Source organism: Triticum aestivum, chromosome 7D (genome assembly GCF_018294505.1).
Source record: "Triticum aestivum cultivar Chinese Spring chromosome 7D, IWGSC CS RefSeq v2.1, whole genome shotgun sequence".
Classification (NCBI taxonomy): Eukaryota; Viridiplantae; Streptophyta; class Magnoliopsida; order Poales; family Poaceae; genus Triticum; species Triticum aestivum.
Genome location: NC_057814.1, coordinates 176,246,020 through 176,260,006, shown reverse-complemented (window position 1 = coordinate 176,260,006; position 13,987 = coordinate 176,246,020). Strand labels below are relative to the sequence as shown.

At 46.1% G+C, this 13,987-nt stretch overlaps 1 protein-coding gene across 1 annotated transcript; it reads right to left on the bottom strand.

The window, feature by feature from the left end:
- Positions 1-3,813: 3,813 nt before the first annotated feature.
- On the bottom strand, positions 3,814-5,924 carry LOC123168218 (BTB/POZ and MATH domain-containing protein 2-like). Its single transcript, XM_044586091.1, has one exon. It carries the CDS (start codon positions 5,546-5,548, stop codon positions 4,469-4,471), a length of 1,080 nt encoding a protein of 359 aa, XP_044442026.1. The 5' UTR covers positions 5,549-5,924; the 3' UTR covers positions 3,814-4,468.
- Between the last annotated feature and the right edge of the window lie 8,063 nt (positions 5,925-13,987).

Sequence of the window (13,987 nt, the reverse complement as noted above, 5' to 3'; positions counted from 1 at the left end):
AGAAACGAGGTACATCATGTAGTTGGATATTTCTCTGCATCCCGTTGCGCCTACGTGATACACAGATTTTGTACACCACGCAGGGCATTCAGCATTCCTAGAGATTTCTTCATCATATTGAACGGTGCCGCATGCATGATTAGGTGTTGCACCCACTTTATAAAAGCACAAGCCTGTTGCAATGTGCCAGAGAAGGACACTCTCGTCAAACGGTCTCTTCATGCTCCACCCTAGGACTTCACCGCATCCTGATCCTGCTATCTGAAGAGCCCATTGGCCCCTGTGATTCTTGAACCTCATGTAATCGGCAACAACTCGTATGTCTTGCTTCCACCAACGTTTCATGTATCCAAGAACCAAGATTGTAATTCTCGAGGATGAGCCCAAGGGCATGAGCCAGCGTTGGTTGAACATACGCCTGGTGTACTTTTCCTTGAGGGCAAAGAATGCCATGAAACTACATTGGGAAACCATGGAACTACATCGGAAAACCCCGGGAAACAAATTTCTTCCCAATTCTGGCCCAAAACCTCTTTTATCTGATAAGTACTCCAGCGTAGCAGTACAAGATAACAATGTATATGTAACCTTGACATCCTTATCATTATAAGCTTCTCTGTGACTCTTAAGCGATGGCTACGAATGGCAGGACCATGCATGCCCACCGGAAGTATACAACAAGAACCCAAAAGAAGATGCCAAAGCTAAAGTTCCTTCCGAGAAGTTCTCTGTTGGGTTTTGTCATCTTTGCTTTGGTGTAGAGAAGATCGGACGTATCGGATAGCCTTTCTTGCAACCGCTCATATGCCTTTTCTTCATCTAGCTTCAAGAAGGATTCTATAATAGCAAACCGATCATGATACGGAGATGCAAGGTCCAAAAAAAGCTTATTGACATGGTCTGTTTCCCTCAAAGGAACGTGGCTCACGCTCACATCAGCCATTGAATCAGCTTCTCCCTGTGCCTGATCAGAATGACGGCTGGCACTGACATCACCTTCTCCATTGCCTTTGATTAGGGAGATGGTTGGTCTCAACATCACCTTCTCTGTATGCTCGATCAGGGAGATGGTTGGTCTCAACGTTCACCTTCTCCTTGTGTTTGATCAGGGAAATGATTGGCCTCGGCATCAGCTTCTCCTAGTAATTGATCAGACAGATGGTTGACCTTTTTTTTTTAAAGTAAAAGGTAGAGATCGCTCTACCTTATATATTTCAAACAGGCCGTAGCCTGGGGGACAAAAGAGTCCATTACAGGAACCAAAAGAAACGCACCAAGGTGCGAAGAGACAGAGAGGAGAGGAAGAGAAGGAAGGAGAACATTAGAAAACTACAGTATAATTAGTTGGACAAACAAAGCGCCCAAGTCTTCAAATCGTCCTTGTCCTGTTGCCGCTTAGCTCTGTGCAGCCAAAGGCGAAGCAAGTCCGCAGCATAGAACCTTGTGTATGGGTCAGACCAAGAAGCACTGTTAAAAACACGATCATTCCGAGCATGCCATAGAGTGACGACGCATGCTGCAAGAGCGACATTCCATTTCCTCTTGAGAATTGGCTGCTGGGAAACGCGCTCGAAGAAAGAGAGAAGATCAGGTGAAGCACAAGCCAACGAGTTCAACTGCAGCTTGCCCCAGAGATGTTCGGCAGACCGACACCATAGTACGACATGATCAATGGACTCCACAGTAGGGCAGATATCACAATCAGCATTGGAGACAAGCGCAGACCAGCCTTTTTTGAACATGTTGTCCCTTGTGTTTAAGCGCCCATAAAAAGCCAGCCAAAGAAAAACCTTGTGCTTGTTAGGAATGATCTTCTCCCAAATCCACTGCTCAAAAGCACACCGCATTCCCCGGAAGGTGAGCATCTTGTAGAAATACCCTGTAGCAAGCTCCTTCCTAAAGAGAGAAGAGACCCGGTGATCAACATTGGCGTCGGTCGGAGTGACATTTGCGATGAGGTCAAGCAAGACCTGCAACTCTTGTGTCGCTGTGTGCGAGAGATTTGGGTGCAGCTGTATATCCCAACCGTCCTGAGTTATTTGCGACTGGATTGAACATAGCTTATCCTTGGCAAAAGAGTATAAAACTGGCAGCACAAACATCAGCCTTCCAACCTCGAGCCACTGATCTTGCCAAAAGGAAACGAGAGCCCCGGAGCCAAGCGAGCAGCTAGAGGAAAACAAGACCAGCGGAATGTACGTTTTGAGACCTCTCCAGAAAGCTGTGTCGCGCGAGCTGTTGCCACTGGGTAGGTTATTTCTACAGTATTGCGAAGCCAGCCATTGATAGCAGGGTATGTCTGAAAACTGAAGAACTTTGGCCACAAATTTACACATCATAGCTTGCTTGTGAGCTGATAGATCCCTGACTCCCAGGCCACCCGCACATCGTGGCTGGATAACTCTGTCCCAAGCCACAAGACAGTGGCCGCCCGAGGTTTTGCTCTTCCCTTGCCAGAAGAAGGCGCGCAGCAAACCCTCCAGCTTATTGATGGACTTCTTTGGCCATGGGAAGCAAGTCATGAAGTAGCTCGGAATGCCGGCAAGCACCGAGTTGATTAGCGTAAGCCTGCCTCCCCATGAAAGAAAAGTAGCTAGCCAGCCCGACAGCCTTGGGCATTAAAAACAGCACATACTTTTTCCACATATTCTTCAAGCTTGATCTTGTCGCGGCTGTATTCCTCGTCGCCCATCTGCGCCGTAGTGTCAGAAGCGCTGACTAGGCTATTAATGCTAGCACTCCTGAGAGCATATGGCTTCTCTAAGCATCTGATGCCCCCAAGGGTGAAGAGCATGATAGCTGCCTGCAACAACTTCTTGTCGCCGCCCTGCCATGATTTACAGAACACGTAGATTGACACTGTGATCTGAGAGAAGGCCGTGAGGACGTGGCGCTTCCATAGCTCGTTGTCTTCCATGTTGTAGGCGGTTATGCCGTCCTGTCCGCCCAGGTGCATCAGGAGGACAGGCGCCCACACCACCTCTAGGACGCTTTTGCCATGTGTGAAGCTGGAATTTTCCGGCTTCCTGTGGCGATTGAACAGGGTGGCGAGAGCATATATCGCCACAGCATCACTGCCTATGTATGCTAGCCATATCAAAAGTCGGAAGGAGGCAGAGATGGCAGACTTACACCGGCGGGCAGAGAAGTAGAGGATCCATTGAACACACTGGCTGCAGATAACGAGAATTCGCAGCGGCCACTCCTCCCACCAATCCACGGCGCTTGAGAGACCCATCTGCAATTGGCTAGCTCTGAGCCTCTCACTCAATGGTCAGTCTGCATAAAACTCGCCCCTTAATCTCTCAATGGGCAGTATATATGCACATGGTTAGCAGTAACGCGGTGTTCTCTTATGCTGTCCAGCTGAGTTTCTTAAGCTGATCACTTTGTTAAGTAGCTCGACGAAGTTGCCGTGCATTTAATTATCATCCGCGTCTAGCTAGCTACTTGTCATCTTGTTTATGAAAATATACATATAGGGACCAGCCGAAGATGTTATCTTCCTTTAAGAAAAAACATATGAACCAGCCGGCACGGCCTATGAGGGGCGGAGCTACTTATGACCTGATGTTTGTTTTTGAAGGGTATAATAAAAAGCTTTTGGAGTCTGTGGGTGTCGCGGGCCGCGGCAGTGCTGGTGGGAATTCGGAACCTGGAAAGCAATGAACATCCTCATCAGCAATCTACACATGTCTTCACAACATTCCAAAACTCTACAGAATTACTTGTTGATACACTGTGAAGTATAGTTCAGCCAGTACAGAAAAACTACCTGCGTCGTCAAGCCAAGTACCACTGAAGATTGTTTTGCATAGGTTTACTTCGTACACCTCTATCACAAGTCCAACAAGGAAGCATTATCTTTGCAGATTTAGTTTGACAAAAATAGAGCATTGAGCTTTTCTGGACGTTATTTCTCAAAACAAGATTTTTTCTGGACGTTCCCAAATGCAAAGTTCTGGGACCAGATAGATCAGCCGAGTGAGGATAACTGTTCTGATTCATCGCCAGTTCTTTGACTGTAATCTTATTGCCCTCTATTTATTCTAGCAGCAATCACGTCAACTCCGGACAATTCTTCTGTAAAAAAGAACTCTGGATAATTCTGAATGAAGGAGTGTAATAACGAATTATGACTTCGCATTTGAAAACACCATGCACATTGTTGCACCTACCATAAATTCAAAATTCTAACTAAAATAGATTGTATGCGCCGCTAACTTAAAATTGAGGGTTTTCCTTATGATTTCTAAAATTTCCCCTAATTTTTCAGAACTTAGAAAATATTGTCTTCGGATTAAACAGAAGCTTCTCACAGTTTTCAGATATCTAGAAATGACAACTGAGCTCAAACAGATGCATCAATGCTAGTACCTTTTTTTTTACAGTAGTAGGATATCATTACTTCTGAAAATATAAATAGCAGGATAAATAACCAGATCTGGTGAGTTTAAACTCAAAGAGGTCAAGGAGCAAGCATGGCCACCAGTTCGTCCATAACACCTGGGCAACTGCTCCTCAGGTGCTCGTATCCATCAGATGCCATGACTGCCTTCAGGTTACCCGGAGACGTCAGGAACTTGAAGCACGCCTTCTTGAGAGAACCACAACCATGCTGCTCAGCCAGTGCCAGCGTCGTCGCTGCTGTGCTCTTGCAGATGTGATCGCACAGCTTTCCCTCGCAGATCAGCTTCAGCCTTTCCATACTATACCTGTCCGCCGCTACCAGCAAATGCTGGGCAGTCGCTGCCCCATCGCCCTCGTCCATCACGGGCAGCGAGTCGGTGTAGATGAAGTGGAGCAAAGCCTTGAACACCTTGGGTTCCATATCGTCGATTCGTATGTGAGTTGCGGTCTTCTCCTTCATGGTACCAAGCAGCTCCGCCTTGAAGACCGACGACCGAGCTGCGAGTATGCACCTGTGTGCAGCGAATGTCTCCGCACCGACCTCGAAATTGACATCGGCCGCCTCACCGGCCAAGAGCAGCTGTCCAAAATGCTGGTGCATGTCAGATGGTGGCACCGGCACCACCACAGGCGGCCGGATTGGCTCGGTGAAGATCTCCTTTAACACGGTGACATCGCACCTGATGCTGAAAACATCATCCTTGAGGTGAAGGGATTCCTCCAAGTCATTTCTTTTGATGAATTGAGCGAAGCCCCATGCAGCTTCTTTGCTGGAGAAGGTGTGTATCAGGGTGCTGAAACTGTACTGCGGCACTGGTTGCCTATCTTGGCCAAGCAAACTTATCTTGAACTTTGCTTTGACTTCAGTATCATCACTTCGGTCAGAGAACAGAAAAACGGATATCCAATCGGTGTCGTTTGAGGCAGCACCGTCAGGGTAGTACTGCACACACCATCGATGGCCTCCGATGATGAAAGTATCGGAGTTGATGCGTTTGCCGTTGCCAAGCCCCTTGGTGCGGGAGTAGCCGTCTATCTTGACGACATGCGACCCGGACACGGCTGGAGCGATGATGGCCGACGCGGTCAGCGACGGCCCGTCGTCGTTGCCCGCGGGAGACGGAGAAGAGGCGGGCATTGGCCAAGCCGTGAAGGCGGGAGGAACAACCGAACTGGTTAAGATACGCCAAGATTGCAATCAAAACGAACTGGCAATAAATCTGAATCTGCGTGCTGGGCCGCGGGTGATCTCCTTCCTCTTATCCTGGTCGCATTGTGATCCGTGGCATGGACGAATCGTGTATGGCTAACCCTCAGTTGGAGCGGGAGGTGGCGGAACGACGAGTTGGGCGATGTGGCCGCGCGGGCGAAGGGGCTGCCCGAAGAAGCGGCGGCGGCGGCACGGGAAGGCGACAGCTCGTGGCGGAAGGTGGAGGAGCTTGGCGACGCGGGAGGAAGCTGGTCGAGTGGACCGCGGCTAGGGATTTGGGGATGGTTGTCTGTCACTGGGAGGGCAAGACGAGATTGGGGATTCCTTTTTTTTTCCTTCTCTTCCTCTTTCGTTCAGGCACACGTACAGAAGAGAACGCGCGCCAAAAGTTTTCACCTTCGCACGTGCGCTCGCGCCAACTACTCCGTTCCCAAATACAACCTCCCTACCGAAATACTCCCTCCGACAAGAATTTTAAGATGGAGGAAGTAATTGTCGCTGAGTTTTTTCCTATCAGATAAAAACTAGTGAAATTGCAAAACTGCCCCCCATTTGAAATCGCTCGGGTCGTTGTCTTCCTCCATCGCTCCTTCCCTCCGCCAGGACTCCTCGTCTTCCTCCGTCGCTCCTCCCCTTCGCCAGGCTCCTCCGCCGTCCACATCTTCGGCATACTTCCCCGCCGGCTGCCTGCGCCGCTCCAATCGAGAGCCCGATCCCCTCTTTGGTCGCCCTTCCCTGCCACGATCGGAGGCTCCCTTGCCGTGGTCCGGAGCTCCCTCGCAGGCCGCCATTCCCCACCGGTTGCCTGCTCCGCCGCAGCTCCGGATCCTCCCCCGCTGGCTGCGGATCCCTCGTCGGTCGCCTTCCTCCACTCCAATTGAGAGCTCAAGGTCAGCCGCCGCTGCTCGATGCTCCTTTCTGCTCCTGCATACACACAATAATTTTGATCAGAATTGCTTGGATTTCTGCTGGATGAACACAGAGACAAAATGATTATACAGAATACATAGTATAATCATTCTGAATGCACACAGAATGATGTTGTGGATGAATGATTCTGAATGCACACAGAATTGCTTGGAGTATTCTGAATTAACATGTCTCTGTGTGACATGTATTGTGTCACACAGCATGTTGGGCATTCGATCTGAGACATGTTAGGAAAATTACTGATCACATAGAGATAAAATGATATACGTCTACAGTTTTGTCTAAATGTTAGGGAAATTTGAATCTCAATGCGCATCTGAAGATAGGAGCGGAGTATAATCATTTACAAGTGTCTTCCTGCAGAGTATAATCAGGAGCTACAATCATTTGCAGAGTATAATCAGGAGCTAGCACAGTTGAATTTCCTGCACAGTCAATCAATCAATCAAAGAAAGGCTTAATAAGATTTCAGGATTTCAATCAGAGAAAGGCTTAATGAGATTTCAGAGTAATGTGTGTAATTACTCTACTGTGTAATGAATCTTCAACAGATCACGGATTTCAAAGTACTCTTCAATCAATCAATCTTCATAGATTTCAAGGAGAACAAATGTGAATTTCCTGTAATTTTGGAAACATCTTGAATGAACAGGAGTAGTATGAACAATAGTTTGATGAGGAAACACACAATAGTTTGATGAACAACAGTAGTATGAACAATACTCCATGATGAACAACAGTAGTTTGATGAGAAAACAATAGAAGTAGCATATTTATATATGTTCAGTTGGACATTACTCTATGGTAGTTTGATGAGTAAACATATAGAAAAGTTTAGTTGGACATGGACAGAGAAGTAGCCTATTTATGTCTGTTCCATTTTAGGTACTTACTGAAAATTACCTGTGATACCTACTTCTTGATCTTCCATTTGATCACTTGGTCATGCCCATTCCTTGTACAACACGCACCCAAAGTTACCCAAAAAGTTGCTGACTGTTTTACCTGGTGGGATCATATCAGGATCACTAATTGTGATGCTTGTGATGAGGATGTGTTGCTTGTGATGAGACTCTGATGCTCGTGATGATGCTTGTGATGCTAGTGATGATGCTTGTGATGAGGCTATGATGCTCCTGATGCTCGTGATGCTTGTGATGAGGCTCTGATGCTCGTAATGATGGTTGTGATGCTAGTGATGCTAGTGATGATTGAAGGTAATATGCCCTAGAGGCAATAAAAAAGTTGTTATTTTATATTTCCTTATATCATGATAAATTTCTATTATCCATGCTAGAATTGTATTAACCGGAAACTTGATACATGTGTGGATACATAGACAAAACACCGTGTCCCTAGTAAGCCTCCACTAGACTAGCTCGTTGATCAAAGATGGTTAAGTTTCCTAACCATAGACATGTGTTGTCATTTTATTAACGGGATCACATCATTAGGAGAACGATGTGATGGACAAGACCCATCCGTTAGCTTAGCATAATGATCATTTAGTTTTATTGCTATTGCTTTCTTCATGACTTATAAATATTCCTCTGACTATGAGATTATGCAACTCCCGAATACCGGAGGAACACTTTGTGTGCTATCAAACGTCACAACGTAACTGGGTGATTATAAAGATGCTCTACAGGTGTCTCCGAAGGTGTTTGTTGAGTTGGCATAAATCAAGATTATGATTTGTCACTCCGTGTATCGGAGAGGTATCTCTGGGCCCTCTCGGTAATGCTCATCACTATAAGCCTTGCAAGCAATGTGACTAATGAGTTAGTTGCGGGAAGCTGCATTACGGAACGAGTAAAGAGACTTGCCGGTAACGAGATTGAACTAGGTATGATGATACCGACGATCGAATCTCGGGCAAGTAACATACCGATGACAAAGGGAATGACGTATGTTGTTATGCGGTTTGACCGATAAAGATCTTCGTAGAATATGTAGGAGCCAATATGAGCATCCAGGTTCCGCTATTGGTTATTGATCGGAGATGTGTCTCGGTCATGTATACATAGTTCTCGAACCCGTAGGGTCCGCACGCTTAACGTTCGATGACGATTTGTATTATGAGTTATGTGATTTGGTGACCGAAGTTTGTTCGGAGTCTCGGATAAGATCACAGATATGACGAGGAGTCTCGAAATGGTCGAGAGGTAAAGATTGATATATTGGAAGGTAGTATTCGGACACCGGAAGGGTTCCGGATGTATCGGGTACATATGGGAGTACCAGAGGGGTTACCAGACCCCCCCCCCCCTGGGGGGAAGATATGGGCCATATGGGCCATATAGGAGGGAGGCTAACCAGCCCACAAGGGGCTGGTGTGCCCCCCACAAGGGAGGAGGCCGAATTGGACTAGGGAAGGGGGCGCCACCCCCCTTTCCTTCTCCTACTCCCTCTCCTTTCCCCCTTTCCTCCTCCGGAAGAAGGAAAAAGGGGGGGGAATCCTACTAGGACTCTCCTCTCCCTGGCGCGCCCCTTGTTGGCTGGCCTCCTCCTCCCCTCCTTTATATACGGGGGTAAGGGGGCATCCCCAAAGCACATCAATTGTTCTCTTAGCCGTGTGCGGTGCCCCCCTCCACAGTTTACTCCTCCGGTCATAGCGTCGTAGTGCTTAGGGGAAGCCCTACGCGGACCACATCACCATCACCATCACCATGCCGTCGTGCTGACGGAACTCTCCCTCGACCCTTTGCCGGATCAAGAGTTCGAGGGACGTCATCGAGCTGAACATGTGCAGAACTCAGAGGTGCCGTACATTCGGTGCTTGATCGGTTGGATCGCGAAGCCGTTCGACTACATCAACCGCGTTAAGCCAACGCTTCCGCTTTCGGTCTTTGAGGGTACGTGGACACACTCTCCCCGTCTCGTTGCTATGCATCTCCTAGATAGATCTTGTGTGATCGTAGGAATTTTTTTGAAATTGCATGCTACGTTCCCCAACAGTGGCATTAGAGCCAGGTCTATGCGTAGATGATATGCACGAGTAGAACACAAAGTGTTGTGGGCGATAATAGTCATACTGCTTACCACCAACGTCTTACTTTGATTCGGCGGTATTGTTGGATGAAGCGGCCCGGACCGACATTATATGACCGCGTTCATGAGACTGGTTCTACCGACGTGCTTCACACACAGGTGGCTAGCGGGTGTCTGTTTCTCCAACTTTAGTTGAATCAAATCTGACTACGGCCGGTCCTTGTTGAAGGTTAAAACAACACACTTGACGAAAAATCGTTGTGGTTTTGATGCGTAGGTAAGAACGGTTCTTGCTAGAAGCCCGTAGAAGCCACGTAAAACTTGCAACAACAAAGTAGAGGACGTCTAACTTGGTTTTGCAGGGCATGTTGTGATGTGATATGGTCAAGACGTGATGAGATATAAATTGTTGTATGAGATGATCATGTTTTGTAAAAGTTATCGGCAACTGGCAGGAGCCTTATGGTTGTCGCTTTATTGTATGAAATGCAATCGCCATGTAATTGCTTTACTTTATCACTAAGCGGTAGTGATAGTCGTAGAAGCAATAGTTGGTGAGACGACAACGACGCTACGATGGAGATCAAAGGTGTCAAGCCGGTGACGATGGAGATCATGACGGTGCTTTGGAGATGGAGATCAAAGGCACAAGATGATGATGGCCATATCATGTCACATATTTTGATTGCATGTGATGTTTATCTTTTATGCATCTTATTTTGCTTAGTACGGTGGTAGCATTATAAGATGATCCCTCACTAAATTTCAAGGTATAAGTGTTCTCCGTGAGTATGCACCGTTGCGACAGTTCGTTGTGCCGAGACACCACGTGATGATCGGGTGTGATAAGCTCTATGTTCACATACAACGGGTGCAAGCCAGTTTTGCACATGCAGAATACTCGGGTTAAACTTGACGAGCCTAGCATATGCAGATATGGCCTCAGAACACTGAGACCGAAAGGTCTAACGTGAATCGTATAGTAGATATGTATGGTGCGATCTATGATGTCTCTTAACGATTTACCACAATTGTTTTGGGGTTATGCATTAGAGACAGCTGCATTCACGTTAAATAGGGCACCATCTAAATCCATTGAGATGACACCGTATGAACTGTGGTTTTGGCGCGAAACCTAAGTTGTCGTTTCTTAAAGTTTGAGGTTGCGATGCTTATGTGAAGAAGCTTCAGTCTGATAAGCTCGAACCCAAATCGGAGAAGTGCGTCTTCATAGGATACCCAAAAGAAACTGCTGGGTACACCTTCTATCATAGATCCGAAGGCAAGATCTTTGTTGCTAAAAATGGATCCTTTCTAGAGAAGGAGTTTCTCTCGAAAGAAGTGAGTGGGAGGAAAGTAGAACTTGATGAGGTAGTTGTACCTTCTCTCGAATTGGAAAATGGTTCATCACAGAAATCAGTTCAAGTGATTCCTACACCAATTAGTGAGGAAGTTAATGATGATGATCATGAAACTTCAGATCAAGTTACTACCGAACCTCGTAGGTCAACCAGAGTACGATCCGCACCAGAGTGGTACGATAATCCTGTTCTGGAAGTCATGTTACTAGACCATGATGAACCTACGAACTATGAGGAAGTGATGATGAGCCCAGATTCCGACAGATGGCTTGAGGCCATGAAATCTGAAATAGAATCCATGTATGGGCACAAAGAGTGGACTTTGGTGTACTTGCCCGATGATCGGCAAGCCATTGAGAATAAATGGATCTTCAAGAGGAAGACGGACGCTGATAGTAGTGTTACTATCTACAAAGCTCGACTTGTCGAAAAGGGTTTTTGACAAATTCAAGATGTTGACTACGATGAGATTTTCTCACTCGTATCGATGCTTAAAGTCTGTCCGAATCATGTTAGCAATTGCCACATTTTATGAAATCTGACAAATGGATATCAAAACTGCATTCCTTAATGTATTTATTAAAGAAGAGTTGTATATGATACAACCAGAAGGTTTTGTCAATCCTAAAGGTGATAACAACATGTGCAAGCTCCAGCTATCCATCTATGGACTGGTGCAAGCATCTCGGAGTTGGAATATACGCTTTGATAAGTTGATCAAAGCATATAGTTATACAGACTTGCAGTGATGCCTGTATTTACAAGAAAGTGAGTTGGAGCACTACAGCCTTTCTGATAAGTATATGTGAATGACATATTGTTGATCGGAAATTATGTAGAATTTTCTGGAAAGCATAAAGGAGTGTTTGAAAGGAGTTTTTCAAAGAAAGACCTCGGTGAAGCTGCTTACATATTAGGCATCAAGATCTATAGAGATAGATCAAGACGCTTGATAAGATTTTTTCAATGAGTACATACCTTGACAAGATTTTTGAAGTAGTTCAACATGCAACAGTCAAAGAAGGAGTTCTTGCCTATATTGCAAGGTGTAAAGTTGAGTAAGACTCAAAGCACGACCACGGCAGAAAATATAAAGAGAATGAAAGTCATTCCCTATGCCTCAGCCATATGTTCTATAAAGTTGAGTAAGACTCAAAACACGACCACGCCCAAACCTATTGTGTACCTTGCCATGAGTTTGGCAAGGGGGTACGATATTGATCCAGGAGTGGAGCACTTGACAGCGGTCAAAATTATCCTTGGAATACTAAGGAGATATTTCTCGGTTATGGAGGTGATAAAGAGTTCATCGTTAAGAGTTACGCCGATGCAAGCTTTTACACTGATCCGGATGACTCTGAGTCTCAATATGGATACATATTGAAAGTGGGAGCAATTAGCTAGAGTAGCTCCATGCAGAGCATTGTAGACATAGAAAATTTGCAAAATACATACGGCTCTGAATGTGACAGACCCATTGACTAAGCTTCTCTCACAAGAAAAACATGATCACACCTTAGTACTCTTTGGGTGTTAACCACATAGCGATGTGAACTAGATTATTGACTCTAGTAAAACCCTTTGGGTATTAGTCACATGGCGATGTGAACTAATCACAAGGTGATGTGAGCTATTGGTGTTAAATCACATGGCGATGTGAACTAGATTATTGACTCTAGTGCAAGTGGGAGACTGAAGGAAATATGCCCTGGAGGCAATAATAAAGTTGTTATTTATATTTCCTTGTATCTTGATAAATGTTTATTATTCATGCTAGAATTGTATTAACCGGAAACTTAGTACATGTGTGAATACATAGACAAAACAGAGTGTCCCTAGTATGCCTCTACTTGACTAGCTCGTTAATCAAAGATGGTTATGTTTCCTGACCATAGACATGTGTTGTCATTTGATGAATGGGATCACATCATTAGAGAATGATGTGATGGACAAGACCCATCCGTTAGCTTAGCATAATGATCGTTAAGTTTTATTGCTATTGCTTTCTTCATGACTTATACATGTTCCTCAGACTATGAGATTATGCAACTCCCGAATACCGGAGGAACACCTTGTGTGCTATCAAACGTCACAACGTAACTGGGTGATTATAAAGATGCTCTACAAGTGTCTCCGATGGTGTTTGTTGAGTTGGCTTAGATCGAGATTAGGATTTGTCACTCCGTGTATCGGAGAGGTATCTCTGGGCCCTCTCGGTAATGCACATCACTATGAGCCTTGCAAGCAATGTGACTAATGAGTTAGTCACGGGATGATGCATTATGGAACGAGTAAAGAGACTTGCCGGTAATGAGACTGAACTAGGTATGATGATACCGACGATCGAATCTCGGGCAAGTAACATACCGATGACAAAGGGAACAATGTATGTTGTTATGCTGTTTGACCGATAAAGATCTTCGTAGAATATGTAGGAGCCAATATGAGCATCCATGTTCCACTATTCGTTATTGACCGGAGATTTGTCTCGGTCATGTCTACATAGTTCTCGAACCCGTAGGGTCCGCACGCTTAATGTTCGATGACGATTTGTATTATGAGTTATGTGATTTGATGACCGGAGTTTGTTCGGAGTCCCGGGTGAGATAATGGACATGACGAGGAGTCTCGGAATGGTCGAGGGGTAAAGATTCATATATAGGACGATGGTATTTGGACACCGGAAGTGTTCTGGGTGATACCGGGTCACCGGAAGGGGTTCTGGGCAAACCCTGGCAAAGATATGGGCTTAATGGGCCAAGTAAGGGAACGCACCAGCCCACAAGGGGCTGGTGCGCCCCCTATATGGCCAGCCATGTGGGAGAGAAAGGGAAAGGAGAGGAGGAAAAGGAAAGTATGAAGTAGGACTCCGACTTCCTTCCCCTCCCCCTCCTTCCTTTCCCCCTTGTCCAAATATGGTAAGGGGGGGCGAATTGGACTAGGGGCCGAAGTAGGATTCCTCCTATTTGGGCGCGCCCTAGGCTTCCTCCCTCCCTCTCCCTCCTTTATATACGCGGGGAGGGCACCCCTAGAACACACATCAATTGTTCCTGGCCGTGTACGACACCCCCTCCACAATTAACAC